General features: G+C 39.4%; 1 protein-coding gene and 1 long non-coding RNA gene across 2 annotated transcripts in view; one reads left to right on the top strand and one right to left on the bottom strand.

The window, feature by feature from the left end:
- Positions 1-27,119, bottom strand: part of LOC140229936 (uncharacterized) — a 108,459-nt gene that overhangs the window by 33,203 nt on the left and 48,137 nt on the right. The window lies entirely within an intron of this gene.
- LOC140235622 (uncharacterized) overlaps positions 6,636-27,119 on the top strand; it is a 45,321-nt gene continuing 24,837 nt past the window's right edge. The window contains exons 1-2 of the mRNA XM_072315633.1: positions 6,636-6,789; positions 25,566-25,757. Coding sequence (XP_072171734.1) covers positions 25,573-25,757 — 185 coding nt within the window. The 5' untranslated portion in view covers positions 6,636-6,789; positions 25,566-25,572. The remainder of the gene's footprint in view (positions 6,790-25,565; positions 25,758-27,119) is intronic.

Raw genomic sequence — 27,119 nt, 5'->3', positions numbered from 1 at the left:
TAAAATCCAACTCCTCTCTCACACTCAAAAAGCTAACCTCCACAACTAAGGACAAAGGAACACAATTTCCCAAGTTAAACACAGACTCAACAAGGAAAAGTAGAAATTATGTGGTGCGTAATATATGTCCCCGCCGGAAGTAGCATTTTGTAGCAAAATGTACAATATAGGTAAAAAATCAAGGTCAAAGGTCAAAGAAGTCAAAGGTCAAAATTCTGTGTAGAAGTTTTGAAGCCCTCACCTAGTGCCATCACATAAAGCAAACGGAATCGAAATTGGGTTAGAAATGGCGAAGGAGTAGCATTTTGTAGCCAATGTACAATAAAATGTACGTCAAAAAACAAGGTCAAAGGTCAAAGAAGTCAAAGGTCAAAATTCTGTGTAGAAGTTTTGAAGCCCTCACCTAGTGCCATCACATAAAGCAAACGGAATCGAAATCGGGTTAGAATGGTGAAGGAGTAGCATTTTGTAGCAAAATATACAATACAGGTAAAAAATCAAGGTCAAATTGAAGATTTTGATCACACACGGACGCACACACGGACAGATGGACAGACGGACACACACACGTATGGAGCCCCGTTTCATAGTCCCCTGCTCGAACTCGTTCGGCGGGGACAATTAAAAACTCATCCAAGGTGGCCAACTTAATTCCTTAACAAAACATTTTATACTGCTATCAAAGGAGAAGTCCGGACGATTTTGAATGAATTTCACCATAATCTACATAAATCAAGGACCATAATGACTAAGTTTCATTTAAAAATACCCTCCCAACTCGTCACAATTGATTTTTTAGCATCACTAATTTTGAATCGTAACTGTTCAATTTCTGTACGCCGGCGAGAAAGATCACGTGACGGCGTGATGTATTAGCATCACATTGCTTTTTGTTTGGAGCGTCAGCTGGCTCGGGGAGCCCTGCTTGAGCAACGGCGATACGGGCCGAGCAAGCGGTAGCGTTCCGCGTGGTTTTGGCCATGCAGCGGATGCACACGGCATGATCTATTGCTTCACTTTGAAAATGCCGATGTGTGAAGCGTTTGGGTGTTCTAATAAACCGGGCGATGGCCAGAAGAAGAGTTCTTTTGCCATTCTGAACCCAGAAAATGAGCGGGAAAGGTGCGCAAGATGGCTCTCCAATATTCTAATTGACAAGTTTGTCGTCAAAACTTACAAATACTACTAGATGCAGCTCCAGCCTCGTCGTACTCCCCATCGGCGGCGTAACTGCAACCAGCAGCCCCATACGCATAGCGTAATGGGGCTGCGCACTGTAGCAAAAGGACCTATAACCTAACTTATCCGAAACAAAAACCCTGAACAAATCCCTACACTAAGTCGCTGTCATGCCGGAAGAGAGAGGAGAGAAACAAAGAAGTATATGTGTGTGTGTGTGTGTGTGTGTGTGTGTGAGTGTATGAGAGAGAGAGAGGGAGAGAGAGAGAGAGAGAGACTACCGAATAATGTGTTTCTGTTAGAAGCATATACAGGTGTAATGTACCAGCAAAGATCAGAAACATGGACTGAACCGCCGAATGCCTAAGCTGTTGGAAAAAAAAATTCGCGACGAAATTCGCGACGAAGTGCGCTATAAATTGTGAATATATTCACAAATATTTGTGAAATAGTTGTGAAATTTTTTCCGATTTATTTCTGAATTTATTCACAAATAATTGTGAAAAAAATTCACAATTTTTTGTGAAATACTTGTATATTATTTGTGAAATCTAAGACAAATTCACAAATATTTCACAATTATTTGTGAATTATTTGTGAATTCCGACTTAAATTGCGGGATGTTTGCGACGTCCCTTACAGGCTTCCATAGGATCATGATAAGGTAGTATCGCGCATAAATATCAACTTAAAATCGAAAAATTTCTTCACTTTTAAGACTTACCAGTGAAGTTGAAGTACTGACAACAGGCTTCGGGCAACGCTTGGTTCTGCCAATAGTCCCTTTCTGTTCGAATTAATGACTTAATGTGACTCGGTCGAGAGGAGCCTGGGAGAGCTACACTGAATTGACGGCCAGCACATACACCGGTCGTCAATGGATTTGATTGTGCGCGTGTGATGTGTGCGCAAAGAGATGTCTCTTTGTGTGTGCGCTTGTGCTGGCCGTCAATTCAGTGTAGCTCTCCAAGGTTCCTCTCGACCGAGTCACATTAAGTCATCAATTTGAACAGAAAGGGACTATTGGCAGAAACAAATGTTACCCAAAGCCTGTTGTCAATACTTTAACTTTACTGTTAAGTCTTCAAATTGAAGAAATATTTCGATTTTAAGTTGATATTATTCCGCAATGCTACCTTATCATGATCCTGAATGCTACAGTATGCAGTCCCATTACGCTATGTGTATGGGGCTGCTGGTCGCAGTTACCGGCGGCGGTACTATGATGAAGCTGGCGCTGGCGTTTCTTCCGCGGTTGAAGTTATACTGTCGTAATTTACCACCGTCAGACATACTCAACAGTCTCAGACAACAAGAGAGGCAATAATTATGAAAATGACAGACTGATTTCAGATTGTTCACACTCAGAAGTCGAAAAAAACGATCGCGGATTGGGATAGCATTTGGCAGCAGCAGACGTAAATGTATGCAGCAGACGTAAATGTATGCCTGATCACTCTGATGACAACAATGGCCAATGAATTGTAAATGATGGGGTGGACACTAATAAGTACGGCAGTATTACAATACATATGATATTTCAATGAAATGAAAATGTTATAACATTGCAACTATTTTACATTAATCTTTGACGGATTTCATATAGATATACACCGAAGATCATTTGAATAAAGGAATACAGCATTTGGCAACAGCACTCCTAAAACAGTGTACAGACTCCTGCGGTAGCGCCAACTAGGCAGACCTCGGCAGGCATGCAGATACCGCGCCGCAGTCAGCAGTGCAATGGGAGATCGATGCGTAGCTGGGCTGTGCTCGCAGTGCTCTGCTGAGGAAAGTGAGTCTGTGACGTCACGCGCAATACATACTGGGACAGATAGTACGAAGGGCTGCTCGCGACGGATTCGAACATGAAGAATTATCTCTTTTTTTTTTTAAATCAAAGTAAATGTATCTGATGGTCTTTTCTAGTTGGGAAAAGGGTAATAGGTTCATGAAATATTGTTCTTTACATGGGAAACGGCTGATAATTGTCCGGACTTCCCCTTTAAGTTCCTTAGCTGTGGATACAGAGAAGGCACAATGCACAAAGAGCTTTACCCCTTCCCTGTTAGATATCTACCACAGGTAATCGTTCCATAGTCCGAACTCAATTGCCCACCAAAATAAAACCCAAACAAAGTGCAGCTCAATTAACACTAAAAACAATACCTGCACTTTAACTGCAATCTCCAGTTTCCTGTACTGGTTTACACCTAATCAAAAATTCCAACTAACAGCAAAATCTAACACTATATCCCTCACAAAGTGTGAATTACTTCATTAATTAAATTAATGACCACTTTACTAAGTTGGCTAGCAAATGAGGTCCATGAAATAACATCAAATTACACAGTTGCATTAGCACAATACTGGGTGGGATGAATGAAATTGTCATTAGTAAACTGATGTATGATTTTCCTTGTTATGCATGTATAAAACATAATCCACAAGGATAACAAGAATAAGAATTCTTTCATTAACAATTCTTGCCTTAGCATGAAACTGTCTCCTGCAAAAATGAAAGGACAAATTGCTACATGCACAACAAAGGTGTACTGATAATGATTAGGATTTTTATGGGGGGGGGGGGGGGAGGGTCAGAAATAGATAAAGTGGACCACTTCCAGGTTTGATCACCAGACAGGCACAAAAATAAAGGCTCTCTGTGCATTTTTTTTGGTTTCATTTCTTTTGCCGGGTTTCATCGGCTGACAAGAAAAAAAAAAGTAAATAGAAGAAAATAGCAAAAAAAAGGCTTCAGCTCAATTTTATGCTGCCAGTACAAGCCTCCTTTCATGTTTTTATTTCGAAAGGGGGAGGGGGAATTTCGTGATTCATTTCTTTTTTTTATTTCTTTTAGTTTATATTTTGACTGCTGGCAAAGGGGCGGCGACGGGTACATATTTTTTTTCTTGGATCTGTTCCTCTTTGCCTGGAGATATGCTTCTTCGCCAATCTGATTGCAGCTTACGTTCCCTATATATGCGGTTTGAATCTCAGCTCTGCTCTTCCCCATTGCAACTGTATTAACTTCAACGAGAAGGAAGAAAAAAAAATGTTAATGTCTGAAACATATAACTTACTGAAACATACATTACTATTATTATTATTATTATTACATAGGCCTGATCTATGATGTAAACAGTAATAGCTGAAATCACATTCTTTAATATTTTTGTTGCCTTTTCTTCATTCAAAATGTTTTTTTTTCTTCACTGTGAGATCATTAACGATACTACGACACAAATTTGAGGAAATTTTCTCCGTTGAAAATAGGTAGTAAGTCACCAAATTGGCTTATGATTACCGAAGATAAATAGAATTGAAAACATGTATTTACCTACAGAATTCCTTCAACAATAGTTCTAGAACAATCAAATATTTTTTTTATCCATGCACATTCTCTAAAATACCCTTTTTCAATGACATGGATTGCTGAAACTTATGCATTACCAAAACTAGAAACTTACGTTACATTACTGCAGGGGCCTGATCCATTAATTTTGACATAGAAAACTGCGTAATCTCTAATTTTATAAGCTATTCATTGAATTTTCGTAAAACAATGTTAAATTCATTGTTTATACTTGAAAAATGACATCATTAAAGCCAAGTTGAACATCAATGCCCACCAAACGAAATTTAAAAAAAAAGATACTATGATTATGTCCCCTTTTACTGCATCCTCCAATCAAACAAGAACATACAGCTGTAAATGAATTTGATATGTTTTGACGGAGAAACTCATCAACATCATAACTGTAACAATAAATTGTTTCAAATCAAATGGGCTTTTCTGTGGATTGTCTGTTTTTAACATGACAACGTCTTGAAACTTACGTTACCAAAATTTGAAACGTACGTTACTTAATAAACTGAGTAATTTATTTCAAAAGAATATACCTGTAGAGCAAAGTGACTGGATTTTTACGGTGGAAACTATACTGACTTAATAAACACACAATAAACAGATGTTAAGCATTATTCTATGAAAAAACAACAACACATTTCCAACAATCAAATACTTACTCAGTTTTTCAACACATCATGTTTGCAGGTTTAAAGGTATTTATATAATTTGCGCACTGCCAATGCTCAAGATGCCAGTGAAAGAGGTTGCTAAGCTATCCCATGACCTCAAATCGATGGCACAGATTTGAGAAATGTACATTTAGATGGTAATTAATGGTGTGATTGAGCTTTCTTTCATTTAGTGGTAACGTAAGTCACATCACTATGTTACATTTTTGGATTAAATCGTATTAAGTTAGCAACATAATAATGAATATTTTGCTACCCATGGGTATAAGGACAATCTACTCCATTAGTCTCAATTCTAGAACAATCATTCAGAGCCATGCACCTTCATACTTTTTACAAATATGGTAACGTATGTTACTTCTCTTAAAACTCCCTTTTTTAAATCTATATTTGCGAGATTAGCAGTCGCATGTCTCTAGAAGCTGAGTGATAAAATATTTCTTAACTTAAACTTAGACCCCTTTTGGTCTGAAAAACAATACAATTGTGTAGTACTCACTGTAATAGCATTACCAAGTTTGCAGTATAAAGATGGTAACGTAGGTTTCAGCAGATCTGGAGACACATTTCCAGCAGGTATTTTGTTTTTAAAGGTTTTCATAGAACGTCAAGCTGCTTTTATGAAACTGTGAGCACGCTTCTTCTTTATGCTCATATTTTCCTACAGAGTTGAGAAAACATAAAAAATCATTGTTGGCAACATGCACTTTTTAGCCTGTTGGCCAAACTTAACCCTCCATCAATGGCTTAGTGGTTAATTAAATCTCGCCTTCGAAATAATTTCAATTTTTGTCTATATGTCCCCAAATTGGCATTACATAAAATCACAGGAGCATTTTGAAAGAGCTTTTTATCTCTACTAGGTGAGTAGGAACATAAGCGACACGATTTGTGACCAAATTGCGCCGAAATAGTGGTTTTGGGCCATATATATATATATATATATATATACTTGCCCCATTTTTCTCTCTCTCTTCTTTCTTTCTTTAAAACAACATATATAGTACCATTTCAGTAAATCTTAAATCTTAACTTTGTCTTGAATTCTTCGTGAAACATCCCCCTAGACTAGCTTCTAACCCCAACCACTGCCCCTTCACCTTCTCCGTTCTATACCCACCCTTTCCTTCTGCCTAATTGTAGGAGAACTTGTCTTCCGTGTATGATTGAATGGTGTCTTTCTCGATCAGCTTGTTGACAGCTTGTTCACATTTGCAGCCAGGACCCAGACCATCATTAACATTCTGCCCTGCTCACACAGATCATTGGCCTTTGATCCTAACCACACACAAACACACAATTCACGCAGCATGAGCATGTGTGTACATATAAGTAGCACAGGCATATACACTGTAGCACACACACATTCACAGGACACACTGGAAGCACACTGACATCCTGCACACACCCCACACATGCAGTGGGCAGGAGCGAGCCCAATCACAAAAGGAGTGTGTGGTAAGAACACAAATAAGCAGAAAACTCCATTTGGCTGCAGAAGCCTGTACACTACCCTTGGATTGAAATCATTCATACCGAAGGCTGTGTGGAACACGAGTGTAACTGGTGAGTTGCAATTTTAGTCCAGGACTAAATTTATTCCTCTGACTATAATTAGAGACCTCTAAATCACATTTATCTTTATGTCTGCTCCATACGCTATCTATCCTTCAAAAGGGAGATGAAATCTCAGACCATTTCTACATTCTGCGTCTAAAAGTTAGAAGTAACTTAAGAGCAAATACCGGGGAGGTTTCATAAAGCTGAGCACTCTTAAAGTTACGTACGACTTAAGAATGACTGGTGATCAGTTCTTGTGCTGAATTATTGAAATTCTGATAAGTACAGCACATCAGAACTGATCACCAGTCGTTCTTAAGTCGTTAGTAACTTTAAGAACAGCTTTATGAAACATCCCCCTGGTACCTGGTACAATAAAAGACTATTGTACATATTTTGTACATGGTAGGCATGGGCCTTGACTGAAAGATCGGTCTGTATCTGGTCGTTGGGAATATGTTCCGCGGAGACTGTGTCTGTGGCCTCACGGATCCACTCCTATATGAGATACTCTCATTGGAAAATAAATCTATACACTTAAAATTTTCTAGAGGACTGTCACTGAATTCATACCGGTATATCAAATGTCATGCGTGATGTTTGCCTTTCAGGATATTGTTTGGAATCCGGAATAAGAATTCAGAGAGAAATACAATTGAAATACATTGAATACAATGTATATGTCTAAAAATATGTGAACCAGGTAATAATTCCGTCCCATGGGAATTCGATATCGCAATAATGGCTTGCTATCGCTAAGCCAAGGCTACTACGCCTACGTTATGCGCTCTGAAATACAAATCTTCTGCTACCAGCTTGTTCGCTAGCGCAGCGCTGCAGCCCTGCGAGAATTCGAGCCGCAGCATGTGTCCCGTTCGTGTCGCCACTGCTTTCGCCGCGCTCAACTCCGGGGGCCACAAGGCCGTGAGTTGTGTGAGCCGCCGAATTCTTTGTCCCTTGCCATGGCAACACATTTTCCTTAAACTAACACATTGGTGACTTGCAAAACTACACTTCTAGATCATGATACATATACTAAATTTGACTTAGATTGCTTGAATGATGGAAAAGTTATTCGATCTGCAAGGTTTTGGTAAAATTGTGGTTACCATGGCAACGGTTTGTGTGACAAACACAAAAATTGTGTGTTTCACATCTATACCTCAGGGCCATAATGCCTACCAAATTTGGTTTTAATTGCTTGAAAACTGTGGAAGAAGTTCACTCCACAGGATTTTAAAAAAAAATGTGGTTACCATAGGAACGCCTTGTCCGATACAAGCACAAAGGACATTTTGCAAAACTACACTTAAAGAGCATCATACACACCAATTTCACCTTCATAGATTAAATGGTTCAATTTGATACAAAAATGAGTGGTTACCATGGCAACACATTTTTCTTATATTAACACATTGGTGTCTTGCATAACTACACCTCCCGATTATCACACATACTAAGTTTGACCTTACTTGCTTGAATGATGTGGAAGTTATTCAATCCACAAGGTTTTGGTAAAATTATGGTTACCATGGCAACGCTTTGTCACACACACAAAAATTATGTGTTCCACATCTATGCCTCAAGGCCATAATGCCTACCAAATTTAATTTCAATTGCTTCAAAACTGTGGAAGTTGTTCACTCCAGAAGAGTTACCATGGCAATGCTTTGTCAAGTACAAACAAAAAGAGTGTCTTGCATAACTACACCTATAGATCATCATAGATACCAATTTTGAAATTGATTGCTTAAATACTACGGAAGTTATTCAATCCACAAGGTTTTGGTAAAATTATGGTTACCATGGCAACGCATTGTCCGACAACCACAAAAAACATGTCTTGCACATCTATACCTCAATATCATCATTTACCCTAAGTTTCATTTAAATTGCTTCAAAACTGTAGGAGTTCGCGACGCAAGATTTTGCAACAGACCGACCGACCACCCGCCCGACCAACATCGCGGTGATTCCTATATATTATCCCCTTCACACTATGTGTGGTGGGGGTATAAAAAGCACAGTCTATGCATTTTTTTTTTTATTTATATTACCTTCAACACGTAATAATAATAATCATCATCATCATCATCATCATCATCATAATAATAGTGGATCAGTGCACAGGTCCACCTTTCAGTGCTCATGGTGCTTCAAAAATGAAAAGATAGATATATACATGCATGTTCAAATACGACAACAGAGAACAAAAAGGCAAACAACAAACAAACATAACATACCGTACCAGATAAAGTATGCAATTGTTCCGAACATTACAGACAGCAAGTATAGTCTTCATGCAGTGTGAGAGGAACAGATGCATTTTAAGTTTGGATTTTAATGTTTCTGTAGGTGACAGTTTCCTTAATAGAATAGGTAACTGATTCCACAATTTTGGTCTCATAACGGAGAAAGCACGATCATCCCATCCATGTTTTACTCTGGATGTTTGGAGTAACAATGCATCTGATGATGAATGTCAGTTAAAACAAAACAAAACAAAAGCACTCTAATTCCAAATAGCTAAATATAGATATTTTTAAGGTATCTATCCTTCATAAGCCTTGTTTTTCAGTAGATCAATCTTTTTACGTCACTATATCTACTTGCAATATTATTTATCATAAAGTAAGGCCTATTGTAGTGTACATTGTATTTGCATTATCTTTTGTTAAAATGATGTATAACTCAATTCAAATGGACTCTCCTAACCTATCTACATATTGGAAAGAAAGGACACACTCTGGAAAGTGTGAACTGAGAAAACAGGCTCTGAAGTACAGGGTCTATTCCAGCACTTAAAGGGACTGTACAGTAGTGGTTGAGGTGGGGATTCATGTTTTGAACATTCCTAAGTGAGATAATGAGAAACCTCTTATGAAATATGAAAGAGCATGTGATTTTAAGAAGGATTCAATGTTTATCTGATGAAAATTGGTTTTCAAATGGCTGAGATATCCCCAAAAGTGATAATAATAAAAGGCGACATGCCCCACCTTTATTAGGATATCTTTGTTTCACCTTGTTTTTGGATATCTCAGACATTTCAAAACCGATTTTTATCTAATAAACTTTTAATACCCCTTAGAATTGCATGCTCTTTGACATCTCATACAGTGGTTTATGAATATCTCGCGAAACGTTAAAAGCTACATCCTCACCCCGACCAGAACTGTACAGACCCTTTAATCTTTACCACACCATGCTAGCTGTGGGATGAATGGAACAAAAAAACAGGATGTTGATCGCCAGAGCAACAACAATGAAGGGATAATCAGATTAAGCTGAAATTGAGCATGCTTCATTAACATATTATGTAGATGATCAATGCCAACTTTACATGGAGTAGCATAACTCTTTCCAAAGTTATTGGAGTTGACAGTGAAGAGTATGGACAAGGTTTTTATGAAAAGATGGCTCTATGAGAAACACCTAATCACACTATTCCACCAAAAAGTGTTCGAGAAAAACTGCTGAAAACACAAGTTCCCGTTTGTTTTATGATCCCAATCTTTAAAGGGACCGTATAATTTTGGTTGAGACCTAATTTCAGGTTTCTAACATTTTTGGTGAGATAATGAGAAACCTCATATGAAAGAGCATGTAATTCTATGAGGTATTCAATGTTTATGTGATGAAAATTGGTTTTGAAATGGCCGAGATATCCAAAAAGAGCAATTCTAATAAAGTGTGGGACCCACACTTTATTACGATCACTTTGTTTTACTTTGTTTTTAAATGTTTCAGTCATTCCAATCCTGATTTTGAAATCAGAAAATGTAAAAATCTCAATACTGGTACGGTTGACCCATTTCGCCTAATTTCCATCCTCACACAAAATCACTGCATGCGACTTTTTGTTCGTTTTGTGATGCACGGTCACAAGTAAAGCGAAATTGAATAATGTGGAATTGGCCTTTTCATCGGAAACTGATGACTAGTTGAAAAATATCAGAATGCAACAATATTTACATCAGAAGGAATTGTTTTATTTTTCTTTGTTTTGTTTTGTTTTTTAGAGACAGGGATACACATTGTTTCCTAACCTTTGGATATTCCCTTCGCTGTCTTGAATAAAGACTAAGCGCATGGCATTTACAGCAGAACACCAGGGGATGTGGCGCCTTGTTGTATGGCGATTAGTCTCGATTCAGAAGTACACAAATATAAAAATGAGACCAAATTGCAAGGCATTTACAGCAGAACACCAGGGGACGCGGCGCCTTGTTGTATGGTGATTAGTCTCGATTCAGAAGTATATGGATATAAAAATGACACCAAATTGGTTAAAAGTACTTATATCATGAATAAGCTACTCATTTGGAAATGCTATCATAGCTTAAGCATACCTATGCCCAACAAACAAAATGACACCACTAAGGATTTGCCACCTCAGGTGGTACCAATATCTGGCCTGGCCCATAGACTACAGTTAAACTCGCATAAGTCGATCTTCTCGGGACTGAGCAAAACACATCGACTTAGGGCGATTTTCGACTTGTGCATAAGTCAAAAAAAAATCGACTTACAGTTTCACCACAGGTACATACATGTATGTTTAATGTACATGTATGTTGTCTACTCTGGAGCCGAGAGCTGGAGCGGTGTGCCGCAGCACGGGTCGCCCAGCAGAGCCGCGGCTAACTTTGCATGGACAGTGCATTAGTATTGGCACAGGTCCGATTACTTTACACCCTTGTTAAACCTTGGGGAAGTGAATAAGAACGATATTTGAGCAGTGATTGATTCCAGTTTACCATACCGTGGCTTGAAATGCGTGTAGAGGTGCAATTCTGATTTACCCGTGCCCGTAACTTTCCCCCTACTTTCCGCTTTGAAAACTCAGCAGCTTCATCCATTATACCACTCCACTGCACAGCGCTGCAAATGCCAAGCTACATGTACACTGCAAGCTCAATACTGTACATGTAAATGAACGCATGTGTACTGTACGAACGCTGTACGTACGTAGCGCGACAGCTGACAGGGCTGTACCAGCGGACCTCCAAATACGAAGAGAATTAAACGGTCCCATGCGATCGCTTTGAATTTTGATTTTAGATCATTTTTTTTTTGTCACCTCAAACTCATCTGACAAATAAAATAATGATGAGTAATAAATAATGAATAATAAATGACAGTGATTTATTACACAATAAAATCTTATTCCACTTAGGCACAGTGAATTCAATGGTTTTTCCGTGAAAGTGTTCTTGGAATTTCATCGACTTAGGCGAGTATTCGACTTACAAAATTCGACTTGTGAGTGAATTAATACACGTACGTCAATGGGGAAAAATCGGGACTTTTTAAAATCATCGACTTACGCGATTATTCGACATATGCGACATCGACTTAGGCGAGTTTAACTGTACAATGTCATACAGCTTATTTTACATTCAAACACATTATGCAGTGCAGTATTTGGGGTAACTTTCTTACACTGTGCAATCAAAATACAGTCAAACCTGCCTTAGTGGCCACCTGTCTATAGCGGCCACTGAAAAATCCCCCCAAGAGAAAAACCCTGTTAAAGACCCTGTGTATAGCAACCACCTGTCTAACGCGGCCAGCGGCCACACATTTTGTTCCCCGCGGTAGGTTTTAACCTGTCTATAGCGGCCAAAGAGCCGATAATTTAGCGTGTTTTTCTGCTTTGTAGCCGTGCCAGTCATTCATGGGCAACATTCAGTGATCGCCACTGCTGCATTCATCACTCATTCAGTCATAACAATGGACTAGTGTAAGCCTTCTTCATGACTATACACATGCTACTGTGCAACAATTTCATAAACACCGGCATTGTTTAATGCACGAAACACAAGTGTGCATACGTACACACATACATGTACATGTAAGTACTTCATACAGGGTCTATGTATAACGATGATACATGTACACTGTACACCTGTATGCAATGCACACAAAGTTGGATAACCTGTCTGCAGCGACCACTTTTTTCGTCTCCCTAGGGTGGCCGCTATAGACAGGTTTGACTGTACTCACAGTAACTAGGTTAGATCACAGAAATTTGTATCCATATCGCAACATCGCCATTTGCTAGCTTAAGTCGCAAAATAGAGCTGAGATATAGAACTTAGACAGGTCCATCATATTGGGTGTTATCTATTCGAAAATCTAATTGTAATTTTTGGGGCGACTTACTGCAGTATGTCCCCCAAAAATTACAATCAGATTTTCGCATTGATAACAACCAATATGATTAATTCTTTCAAATGCTACTTCAGGGTCTTAAAATATAACATTTTAGCCCTATTTTGCAGAAAACCCCATTCAATTTGCTTAAGCAGTCACAGAGAAATGTGGATTGTTGTAAAGCATGTCATGAGTCTGATTCTTCCAATTTTAGCAATTCAATGCTCTTGTGTGTGAATAATAGACAGAATTTGGACAGAAGAGATTCCCGACATCCTCTACAAAATTCCTCATTTCTCTTTGACCACTGAAGCAAATCGAATGGGGTTTTCTGTATATAAGATGAAGCTTAGAGTTTTAATATTTCTTCATTAAACCATATTAATAAAACTAAATATTTAATAACGTAATATATAAATAATCTTGTTGTTGTTGTTCATTTTCCATCTGTGAAGATGGCTGGATAGCCCATATTCAGCTACACTAAGCTGGTCTTCCATGGGGTCCAGTTGGATGTGGGGTGGGACCACTTCACCGGGTTAGACACCCTGCACTTTGCGATGAATGAATGAAGCAGGATCTTTTACGTGCATGAGCTGTGACTCTCTCATACACGGGACCTCCATTTTATGTCCTATCTATAATATTGTTAAAGGATATTTCCAGAAATTTTAAATTATTATTGCTTAGATTGCTGAAATTGGTACCACAGTGCAAATACACAGAGACTGAAGCCAGGTACGTACGTACACACACAGCTCTCTCAGTTGTGTCATGACCGGAGCCCGTAGGAGAGATTTTCATGCGCATGGCTGTTGTACGGTTTTTTGTGTGCACCCATTCGGCCCTATTCGGTAGGTATTCGGGCGTCCATGTTGAAATTAGGGTGGATGGCTCGCACGGCTCTTGTAGTCTAGCTGGGTGTTCGCTGGTGCGTTGCGTAGCGTCGCGTTCGGCATTCAGTATGTAGGCCTACGGGGGGTACGGTAATGGGAGGAGCAGCGTGTCATGCTTTTCTACTGAGCTACAAATCACCTGCGACGGTTGAGCGTCTTTAAAAAGAAAGCTAACATTTAGGCGGAATGATTGTCATCTGTGATCTCAATATTTCACTTTTCCGCAGCTTTTTCCAGAGCTAAAAGGGATGGTTATGGTAGGGAACAGGTATCTTGCCATTAGCCAAGGTCTTATGCGTGTGCAAAAATGTGCAAATCAGTAAATTTGTCATGTTCTCAGGTTTTGCTGCTCCTCATCTGTACAGTGAAACCCCGTTATAACGAGGTCCGTGGGACCGGCGATATTACCTCGTTATAACCGGTACCTCGTGATATCCGTACGCATCAAAAACAAAGAAAAACATAAGCATGATGTCATACCCGTCAATCAATTTGAAGAACATCCTTTGCGTTGTTATTACACAACTATGGATGGAAATTACTGAGAAAATAAAGGGAAATTATTTATGAATTGATACATAAAAAAGACAGAAAAAAGTAGGGGTTGAAATACATTAATTCTTTATATTTCTTCCAAAAATCTCTTCGCAGAATAGTTGGACATTATGTTCTTGAGAAGTAGACCTACTCAGCAGGATCATACTCATGATTCTTTCTACACCTATCTCTTCCTCTTGTAACGAACCATTCTGTACACTAAGAATGTTTTTTTTTTTTCATTTGTGAAATACAATGTACAGTGTAAAATGACGATGAACAAAATCAGATTGTATAAAATGTGTTTAAGTTTTTCTAAACACCAGCGCAAATAGAGTAACAAGCGTTGTTTATCGTAACTTGCGAGGTATGTTACGCTGTTGGTGCCCAGCAGGAATGCGATGATTTTATAAATCATTTCAGCTGTAATCCTATACAATGTGATTGTTGCGCCAGAAGGGATCAAAAGATGCGTTATTTTCTTCCGAAAATATCTTCGCATTTCGAAAACCCGTTCTTGAAAAATATGCGACAGTGTTGAATAAGCCAGTTCGGAGTTCCACTTTGCGCATGAGCAGAAACAAGGTCATTCGGACCAAACATGCATGTTGGTTTTTAAATTCACTCGGATAAGCATCTGTGATGTAATGATTATTCATGTAATCCTTATAAATGCCGCTTGCCAGCACATCCACCTGACAGCAAAAGTGGTATTTGGCAATATCAATAAAACGAGATTGTCAATACATCCAATGCAAAGTAATGAAATGGATGCTTTCTCAAGTGTAATTGACAGATCATTCTGCTCATCTGGTCTTCGCAAGTTTATTCTTTGTTTGAACAGGATTGATGAATCCCATACATTGTTACGTAAAACTTATATGCATTATGTCAGGTGTATGAAAACGAGTGAAGTGCCCCTAACCAACTGAGAAAAAAGAAAGGTCATTCGTACCAATGTGCCCATGAGCTAACTCCGAACTGGCTTATTTGGAAGGTTGTGATCCTCTTTACGCAAATCTGTACCTCATAGACCATTCTGAAAGAAAGAAAAATCTTCATTGTAAAATGCAGTGTTAAATGATAATGAACAAACCCATTTTTTTTTTTTTTTGTGCGCCTCCATAGAGTGGTAGCCTCTCCCATCTAGGCTCTGAAGTTTCTCTTTTTTAGGTAATGATTCTGTTTGTATTTTGTCATCTATTTTTGATGATTGATACCTTATTGGTCAACGAATATTGTAGACAATTTGTAAGTATTACTTTGGTCTAATTGTGTATTTTGACAGATAATTTTGTCATTGGTTCTACATGATTTGCTCTGCACTGCCAATACACTTTGTACATGTAGTGCAGCTATTGTCAATCCTGTTGCACTCTCCATCACTCCATTGACTGTGTGTTCTTTGTATTCCAGCTGAATTGTCAGCTTGGCATTCCTGCTTCTTTTGTGCATGCCTGACATGGCATATCATGACAATGCTGGGTACTAGACTTGTGAAAGTGCTCATTTGCATTACACTTGTTTCATCCGTTCTAAGTGTTGATAGTGATGTTGACCTGTCTCTTGTATGTAAGGAATGGTGGCTAAACTCACAGCCTGCTACTAATAGCAGGTTGAAGTTTTGTAGTAAGCCAGTACTGTACTACAGCAACACAACAGCTTGTTTTCATCTATGTTCTTTAACTTCTGGTGATATTGAACCTAATCCAGGCCCACAACAACCCAGTGCTCATCGTTCTGATCTTGTCCACGACCCTACGTTTCATTATACACATACCGGGCACTGATGTTTCTTCAAATCGTATTTGCTATAATGTCAATACCCTATATCAGTTGCACAGCCAGCCTTACCAGCTGCTGCCTCAGCCTGTGTGGAATAGGATTTGGTATCGGCTGCCAGTGTCCAACTCGCCGTGGATGCAGGTGTAGGATCCCAAGGTATCTACCATTGTGCCTCCAACGGGCCTCCAACTCGGCCTGTGGAATGCACGGTCCTTGACCAATAAGATTCACGCAGTTACTGATTTAGTTGTAGACAATAAGCTTGATGTCGTAGTCATGACTGAATCATGGCTCTCTGGGGATAGCAGTAGAGATGCTTACACTTTGGCAGATCTTAGATCATCTTTGCCAAATTATGATTTTACTCATCAACCCCGTGTATCTTCTAGAGGTGGTGGCATTTTTGTACTTTATAGATCGACAGTACGGTGCACTGTTAATACAAACCACACTTTTTCTTCATTTGAACTGCTTGATCTAACACTTAACCTTACTTCCTGCAGTTAGGTTATATTGTATCTATCGTCCTCCTCCTTCTACAAGTAACAGTTTCTCACGTCGGACCTTCTTGGAAGAGTTCCTCACTCTTCTTGAAGGCGCAAGTGTTAGTGATTACTTACCTGTACTCTTAGATGATTTTAATGTGCATGGAGATGATCCCAATGATAATTTTGCAAAGTTTTTCATGGATCGAGTTGATTCTCTGGGGTTCAAGCAGCATGTCCAAGGTGCCACTCATCGCGCCGGTCATACTCTGGACCTACTCTTCACTAGAGACTCAAATTCTGATACCATCCACCGTGTCAGCATGTTATCTTCGCTACCTTCAGATCATTCTGCAATTGTTGCCTCAGCAAACCTCACAAGGCTGCAGAATCCCAAGAAACAAGTGAGCTACACAAAATTTCGCAACATCGACATGGACTCTTTACATAGTGACATTGACATTTTAGTCAGTTCTTCTCTTGATCTGACTTGTCCTTCTGAAGTTGCTGATCATTACAACACCTGTCTCCGTTCTCTGTTAAGACAGGTACGCTCCTCTCCAGGTGAGAACTGTAACGATCAGACCTCAAGCACCATGGTTCAATGATGAGATTCGAGAGGCAAAGAGGAGACGACGCCGGGCAGAACGTCGAATGATCAAGTCAGGACTTTGTTTTGATCGTGAACAGTATCGTTACGAGTGTGAATCATACTACGAATGCATATTCAAGGCTAAGTCAACTTACCGTAAGAATCTCATCGCTGATGCTGACACCAAGAGACTCTTCAGTCTTGTGAAATCACTCTCCTCATCAAATCACTCACTGATTCTTCCTGAACACTCGTTGGACTCTGAACTTGCAAACAAATTTGCAAAGTTTTTTGCTGAGAAGGTATCCAACGTTATATCTGCCTTCCCCGACTCTGTTCCAGTGTCATCAACCGCAGCCTTTGTTGGTCCATCTCAGTTTCAACTTACAGAATTCTGTCCTGTATCTGATCTGGAAGTTAAGGAACTTATCGCATCACTACCACCGAAGTACTGTAAATTGGACCCAATACCTACCTGGCTGTTGAAGGACATGCTGGATGATATTCTTCCTGTCATTACTAAGTTGTTCAACCTCTCTCTGTCCACTGGTCTCGTCCCAGAACCATTTAAGTCATCTCTACTCCTCCCTCTCCTGAAGAAGTCTTCACTTGACCCAAATGAACTCAACAATTATATACCCATCGCTAATCTTCCATTTTGGGGTAAGGTCTTGGAGGGGATTGTGTCATCACAACTCAAAGATTACCTTGAAAGATCCGGCATGTTTCCTATTTTTCAATCCGCATATCGAAATCATCATTCGATAGAAACTGCCTTGGTTAAACTTTTCAATGATCTTCTACTGGCCGTAGACAAGGGAAATGAAGCAGCGTTAATACTTCTGGACTACACAGCTGCTTTTGACACTATTGACCACAGTGTGTTACTTCGCCGCCTTGAAAAAGACTTCCTGATATCCGGAATTGTTCTTGACTGGATCCGTTCATTATCTTCACAGCCGTACTCAACGAGTCATCATCAATGACACGCTGTCTTCACCATTCCCCCTGACCTGCGGGGTTCCGCAAGGTTCTGTGGTGGGGCCACTCCTTTTTCTTCTATATACCAGTCCATTGTCCAAAGTCATTGAATCCCACCAAGGCATTCAGCATTTGGTGTATGCTGACGACACACAGATTTATGTTACACTCAAACCAAATGAGAAGGCTGAAGCAGCTCAAAAACTTCAGAACTGTCTTGAGGATATCAAAATCTGGTCCTCAAACAATAAGCTTTGCCTCAATGAACAAATCAGAGATGATCCATATATATTCCAAACATAGAAACACCAATTCATTCCCAGATTTAGTTTCTGATAATGTTTCTACCAAGTGTAGTGAATGGGTACGCGATCTTGGTTTGATCATTGACAAAAATCTTACCCTTCAACACCACATTAAGCACATTTGTAAGGCAACATCTTTTGGATTGTTCAAAATTGGGAAGATGAGGAAACTACTTGACCGACCTACAACTGCCAAATTAACTCATACATTTGTTTCTTGTCATCTAGATTATTGCAATTCCATATTTTCTAACCTCCTTCAGACACATATATTCCCACTTCAACGGGTACAAAATTCTGCCGCAAGACTTGTCTCCCTCTCCAGGAAATCCGAGCCCATAACTCCAATCCTCCGTTCTCTCCACTGGCTTCCCATACATCACCGCATATCTTTTAAAGTTCTTTTGCTTACGTACAAAATTCTGAATGGGCAAGCCCCCAGGTAGCTCACAGATCGTTTCTTTACGTTCCATTACTTCCTCAAGATCCCTCCGTTCATCCTCTACAATGCAATTGACTCCTGGACCACGTACTTCCAAAAAATACGGTGATCATGCTTTTTCTACAATTGCCCCTTCTCTCTGGAATTCTCTGCCCGCCTATATACATCAAGCCACTTCCGTTAATCAGTTTAAGATTTTGCTGAAGACTTATCTTTTTAGTAGATAGTCCTTTGGAATAGTCCAGTTGTGGGTCGGTCGATGGAGGTGCACACTGATTTTGATTTTCATTATTTATCGTAGTTATACACTGTATCGATTTTTTGTTGTTGTTGGTATTTTTGTATTATTCTGGTTTAAATATTAATTTTTTCGGTAGACTGTGTGCTTAGAAACATCTGTATTAAGCGCCTTATAAATGTATTGTATTATTATTATTATTATATCTATTCAAACTGTTAAATGCATTTCTTTCTTTCTGAACACCAACCCAATTAAGTAGATTAACATGCGCTATTCAACTATTTTTACGCTGTCACCCGGCGGGATCGCGATGATTTCATTAATTATTTCGGCTTTAATCATACACACTCATATTTATATTATCATTTGTTACATGATAATGAACAATCCCAGATCTATTCAAACCATACGCGTTTGTTTCTTTTTCTAAACACCGACTCTAGTAGATTAACATGCGTTATTCAACGGCGGGATCGCTATGATTTCATTAATTATTTCCGCTTTAATCATATACACTCATAGTTACTAGCCAGCAAAACAACTGGAAGTCGAAACTAAAAATGAAAGGATATAATGATGAGTTGCACACGCATTTCAATATTATTGTCCATTTTGGCCACAGGTGTCTCTACATGAAAAGTTTTTGAATGCGTTATTTTTTTTCTCTCGTTGCGGTCTGGTCTGACCTAATATCACGCACGCGTATCTCTCGAAAAACAGAATCGAATGATTTTATTCAATAACTTAGTAGGAACATCGGAAGGTATTTCTGTGTCTTATCACGCAGTTTAGAAGAAAACATGAACTCCTCTGTAAAACAGGAAAGAGACATGGATAGCGTGAATTTGGTTTTCAATGTTCTGTTTGTTGCGTGTTTGAAAGCGGCAAGTCAAGAAATGGAATCTTGCAAAAAAGAAAATGCAATGACTATGATTTTGTTATGAGGTTTAGAAGAAAATTGGAAGGAACGGTACTCAGTTATTAGTCACTGATAATGGGCGGTAAAGAAGGATAACAGCGGGACGGAAACATGTTTGTTTCCGAGTCTTCCCGCTTCAGATAGTACATGTAGAGATCGAGATGGAACGGGCATTTTGTGCAGTGTGTTACTGCGTTCTACACAGACTATGTAAAACGGGGATAGCATGAATTCGCTTTTCAATGTTTAGTTCGTCGCTTGTTTGAAAGCGGCAGGTCAAGAAATGGAACCTCGTTGTATCCGATCAAATTGCTTATGTTTTTCTTTATCATGATGCACCGAAAATGTCCTCGTTATAACCGGAATCTCGTTATGTCCGAACTCGTTATAACCGATTCGTTCTGCCATAGGTTTACACGCAAAGGAAAACGGGACCGACACGATCACCTCGTTATAAGCGGTTCCTCGTTATAACCGAAGTCGTTATACTCTTCAGGTTCTAATACCCCTTTTATACTGGGCATTAGCTTGCTTCAGGTGAGGACCTGAAGCGAGCTCTCAGTATAAAAGGTCGAAAAATAGTTAGTCCGAGCTAAAGTTAGTCCGCTCTAGGGGGGTGGATCAGGTCAGCTTCAGGTCCGAGCTAACTTCAGTATAAAAGGTAGGTGAGTTTAGCTTGGGCTAAATCCACTGACCCGTGACCGGAAATCGTGCACGGTGCTTCCGGGTTGCCAATATACAGTGTGTATATTACGTTTACTGCTGTACTGATGCCACCGGCGCGCTGTGTATTAGGCATCGCACGCACTGGTGTAGTAATAGTTTGATTTTTAGCTCACCTGAGCCGAAGGCTCAAGTAAGCTATTGCGATCGCTCTTCGTCCGTCGTGTCGTCCGTCGTCTGTCGTGCGTCGTCCATCGTCCGTCGTGCGTAAACTTTTTACATTTTCATCTTCTTCTTGAGAACCCCATGGCCGATTTTCACCAAACTTGGCAGGTAGCATCCCTAGGGGGACAGGATCTCAGTTTGTTCAAATGGGCACCATGGCCCACCTGGGGGGCCCCAGGGGGGCCCAAACACCCTAAAATTAAGGAATCTTTAAAAATCTTCTTCTCTAGAACCAGAAGTGATAGAGCTTAGTTAATACTATGAGTTAGTACATTGATGACTGTAGTTTCAAGTTTGTTCATGGGGGAATCAGGGAGGGGTCCTAATGGGGCCTAAATTGTACATTTTCATCTTCACTTTGATATCCCCATGTCTGATTTTCACCAAACTTGGTAGGTAGCATCCCTAGGGGGATAGGATCTCAATTTGTTCAAATGGGCACCATGGCCCACCTGGGGGGGGGGGGGGGGGCAGGTGGGCCCAAACCCCCTAAAATTTAAGGATTCTTTAAAAATCTTCTAGAACCAGAAGTGATAGGGCTTAGATAATACTATGAGTTAGTACATTGATGACTGTAGTTTCAAGTTTGTTCATGGGATTGGCAGAATCAGGGGTACCCCCCCCCCCCTTGGGATCCAGGAGAGGGGATGGAGAGAAGTCCTACAGTTGTAATGGGGCCTGAATTGTACATGTTCATTTTCTTCTTGAAAACCTCATGATGAATTTTGACTAAACTTAGCAGGTAGCATCCCTAGGGGGATAGAATCTTAATTCCTTCAAGTGGGCACCATGTCCCTCTTGGGGGACCCCTAGGGCGCCCCCCCCCCCCCCCCACATTAAGGAATATTTAAAATCTTCTACTCTAGAACCAGAAATGATAAAGCATAGTTAATACCATGAGTTTGTACATTGATGACTTTAGTTCCAAGTTTGTTCATTGCAGATCCAGGGCTGCCTGCCCACCCCCCCCCCCCCCCACCCTGGAGTTGAGGGGGGGGGGATCCATATGCAGACCTAAGTTTCCAATGTTCTTAGGTAAGAGTGTGCAAGAATGCATGGAAGGTGAAAATGCGATACTCAGGTGAGCGCGTGACCCCCGGGTCTCTTGTTATACACTGCTGTCACTGTTCGCTGTTCGGTAAAACTCTAGTGACTCCTTTGAACTTGCAAATGGCATGATTAAATCTTGAAAAAAACAAAAAATAATAGACCGGCGCAGTGCGTACACTATAGGATGTTGAATTTCACGAATAACGTATAACAGTGGCCTAGTAAGTAAGCATGAAAACTGTTACTGAATTTTCGTGCTGGTGGGAAGGACAGCAGGCTGAAGGGGGGTGATAGTTCTGGTCTCGCACGTAACCTTGGGTGGTCGAAAATGGCAGTATAAAATGACTTAGCCCGAGCTAAAGTTAGCTTGCTTCAGAAGCGAGCTAAAAGTTGCGGGCAGTATAAAAGGGGTATAAGAAGCTCATAAACGATGAGCATTGCACAAAATGTCAGTAAATTGAAGCCAGAATTTAAATTCAGCGACATCCTTAGAAATGATGGCAACATCCAATTAGCAAAAAATGGGCACATAATGCTAGCCTAAGTACCAGCACCGACATCTCAAAATCTGGGGAAAATCCAACCATGCATAAGTGAGCTGCTGCTCCATGAATAAAGTCATGTCAGTTGCATTTTCAAAAAAAAAAAAAAAAAAAGGACCACTATGATGAAACACTAAATGGTCAAATTTGACAAGGCTAAGTTCAAAATTTTGTCACTATGATGAAGTCAACAGATTAAATAATTGTAAGGATAATTTTGATAGAGAATTTGATAAGCTACACCATACTAAAATTTGGGTAGAAATTGATCAAGGGTAAGTGAGACATGCTCAATTAAATGTGAAATCTGATGATATCATCATAAAATTTCATATTTTTCATTCTATGCAGGAATTTTCATAACTTTGAATTATTTTGCAAGACTTATAGACCAAATAGGTGACATCTACCACTCATCAGCTTTCAGAACATGTAAAAAAAAAAAAAAATGTACAGACCACCGTCCATTCTTACGAGCTACAACAGATCTTTAATAGCATTTTTTTTTTGCACATTTGCACTGTAGTATTGCTATTGATGCAGGCATGGAATTTTGAATTTTTGCAAGCTTGTATGTCAGATAGACTTGAAACTTTTTTGAACATACTCTCCTTAATATTATGACAATATGAATCCAAGCAAAAACTAGAACTATCACTCAATGTGATTAATACCTCACCTAACACTAAAGGAGTTAACTCAACCAGCAAATTACTTTGTATGCTTTTTATTGAAAAAATTGTTACCACAGCAGTGTATTTTTTGACACTGAATAAATGTTTATTTTGCTCACTGATAGTTACATGTGTCATATCTCAAGTCAAGTTCTCAAAACCTCATTAAGATAAATAAATTGGGAATTTCTATGATTTTCATAAAAAAATGTTGTTACCATGGCAGCACACTGTCTGACATAAAAAAAATGAAGTTTGCACAACTACATCACTGCCATCGCATGTGCCAAATTTCAAGTCAAATGCTCAAAAGCTGAGGGAGTAAGCACAACTCACAATATTATTGTCTGATTTTCATTCAAAGTATGCTGTTACCATGAATATGATATTCACACACACACACACAAAAAAAAATTACACTTGCTTATGGCACATAAACAGTGGTGATATTCATTGTTCACATTCATTAAAGTCCCTGTTTACCTTTGGCAACAGTGATTTAAAAAATGTCAAGATATGACATTTAATGCATATGTGTAGGTCTGTTGTACCACAAAACATCCTATCGTATAAAATTTTCATGATTATGCCTAAAATATAAGGAGATCTCTGTATTTTTCTCAATAAACCGTAACTGTAGACGGTTTAGCATGGAAACATTTCTATCAGAACTATTGTTCACATTTTGTTAACGATACTTAACATCGATTTCATCGATTCAAATTTAAACAGTGGTTGTTTCTATCCCTAACTCGTATTTTAGAATTATTTTAAAGTACTAATGCTGGGTTTTTGTTTCATCTGCAAAATGGTGAAATATGCCTTTAAGTAGGTAGTCATGTCACCTAAGAGGGAAAATTCAGTCCAAATATGAATTAGTCTGATATAAAAGAGTAAAATACGAATTCAACAGTAAACTTTTGATCAAAATCGGGTGAAAAATAAGGAAGATATGACATCTTGAAGTTTCGCTAATTTTTGAGGAAACAGGTCTTGAACTGTCAATATATGCAAATGACAAAGTGAGCATGTCATCCCCTCACAACTCGCCATATATTTTGTACATAAAATTTTGAAATTTCCAGTTTTTCATTCAAACGCAATTATGTCCAAGGCTCAAATCCTGGTACTGTATATCTAACTGATCACTATTCTGAAGTTATTTAACCAGGAATAACATCATGTTTCAGACTTCAATGACAGAAACATTTTATTTTCTTCATTTTTTGTACACTGTCAATGGAAAATTGTGAGGTTATGACATGGTCAGCTCACTCATTTGCATATTCATATCCACTGTGCAAGAACTGTTTTGCAGAAATTAGCAAAACTTCAAAATTTCATAACTTCCCTATTTTTCATCCGATATCAGTCAAATTTTTTACCGTTGAACTCGTAAGATTTTACTCTTTTTTTAAATCAGACTAACTTATTTTTGGACTGGATTTCCCCTTTAATTTAGATGGATTATTTCCTGTGCAGGCACTACGACAGAAACATTGTAAGTAACTGACCTGCATGTTATTAGTTTTACGATCACAACCTCAAACTTTTTTTAAATTCAATTGATTGTCATTCAAAGAAAGTATTTCTAATACCAAAACTAAAGCTATGAAAGATTGATTTAACATATCAGAGATGTATTGATTTCATTTTGTATGTACAGATGCAAAGCTTTTTTTGAAAAAAATAGTGTTCTAAAGGCTCAAAGTGGGTGTTCCCTGGTGTATGGATAATGTATATTATAAAATGGGCTTTAGAAACTGCAATCTGATTGGTCAATTGTAATGTATTGATTTTTACTGATCTACACTGAGCCATGTATTCGGTAAAATTTTAACGCATGGCCATGCATCCGGTAAAATCCGAACACATGGCTCAAGTCTTGTATAGTGTTGTAGGTGTGCCGGATGCATGATGGGGAAAATGGTTGTATTTCATGAATTTACGGGCCCATTTTATAACACAAATGATGCACAGGCCTATTTCGTGGATCAGTGAGAATTGGATGCTCTCATTTAACTTTGGAACAGTCTAAAACCCCCCTTGCTGCGATCGTTGGTTTAAACAGTTCCAAAGTTAAACTCACGCATCCAATTCTCACCTATCCACTCTGTCCTGTGCATCATTTGTATAATAATCATTACTCCTTCCATGATAATACACAGGGATACATAACTTTACTAGGTTACTTCCCTATCATCAAATACAATCCCACATTTACACAATTTTTTTAATGTTTCTATCACTCCTCTTGCAAGTTTGTTTGATTCACTTGATTAACAGGAAAAACATGGAGGAAGATGAATATGGCTCTCGCAGGCCCAGGTCCAGGAACTGGAACACTGCCGAAAAGTTCTTTCTCTTTGAGCATGTCAAAAATAGGTTTGACATTATCACAGACCCGAGGAAGGAGGCTGCATCTATACATGAAAAGAGGCGGATCTGGGAACAAATATACCAAGCCATTGCAAAAGAGTATGTACAAATGCATTTACCTAATTATGGCACTGCTTTTATTGCTATCATACTATGTTATTGAAAATATTTCGAATCACTGTATTTGTGTGGCTTTTTAACATGTTCTGTGGTTTGTTCACCTATCAGCACATGCACTGGTGTGCTTTCTTTGCTTAATTGTCATTGCTTAAAGCTAACAGACAGATGCAGTAGCATAGAGCGTTTAGCATAACTCCCGTTGATGAAAGCTGCGACTAAAAACGTCGTAAATTACCTTTCATTCTTTGACAGATTGATACCAATCATCGCTGAGTACAGTGAAAGTCTGCATCACAATATGTGACCCGCTATTTCAAAACAAAAGGATCTGAAAGTCGGGGGAGCACAATTTCCTTATTCCCTTACTCTTCCAGTTTATTAGCTCACCTGAGCCAAAGGCTCAAGTGAGCTATTGCGATCGCCCTTCGTCCAGCGTCCGGCGTGCGTCGTGCGTCGTGCGTAAACTTTTTACATTTTCATCTTCTTCTTGAAAATCCCAGAACCGATTTTCATCAGACTTGGCAGGTAGCATCCCTAGGGGGTTAGGAACTCAATTTGTTAAAATGGGCACCATGCCCCACCCAGGGGGGCCCCAGGGGGGCCCAAACCCCCAAAATGAAGGAATCTGTAAAAATCTTCTTCTCTAGAACCAGAAGTGATATAGCTAAGTTAATACTATGAGTTAGTACATTGATGACTGTAGTTTCAAGTTTGTTCATGGCAGGATCAGGAGTGCCCCCCTTGGGACCCAGGGGAGGGGGTGGGGAGGGGTTCTAATGGGGCCTAAATTGTACATTTTCATCTTCTTCTTGAGAACCCCATGACCCATTTTCACCAAACTTGGCAGGTAGCATCCCTAGAGGGTTAGGAACTCAATTTGTTAAAATGGGCACCATGCCCCACCCAGGGGGCCCCCAGGGGGGCGAAACCCCCCAAAATTAAGGAATCTTTAAAAATGTCCTTCTCTAGAACCAGAAGTGATGGAGCTAAGTTAATACTGGTACTATGAGTTAGTACATTGATGAATGTAGTTTCAAGTTTGTTCATGGCAGAATCAGGGGTGCCCCCCTTGGGACCCAGGGGAGGGGGGTGAGGAGGGGTCTTAATGGGGCCTAAATTGTACATTTTTATCTTCTTCTTTAGAACCCCACGACCCATTTTCACCAAACTTGGCAGGTAGCATCCCTAAGGGGTTAGGATCTCAATTTGTTAAAATGGGCACCATGCCCCACCCAGGGGGCCCCCAGGGGGGCCCAAACCCCCAAAATGAAGGAATCTTTAAAAATCTTCTCTAGAATCAGAAGTTATAGAGCTAAGACCCCGTTTACAGTGCGAGGCCGG

This window comes from Diadema setosum, chromosome 1 (genome assembly GCF_964275005.1).
Source record: "Diadema setosum chromosome 1, eeDiaSeto1, whole genome shotgun sequence".
Lineage (NCBI taxonomy): Eukaryota > Metazoa > Echinodermata > Echinoidea > Diadematoida > Diadematidae > Diadema > Diadema setosum.
Note: the sequence above shows the minus strand (reverse complement) of the source record. Positions and strands in the feature narration are given on the sequence as shown.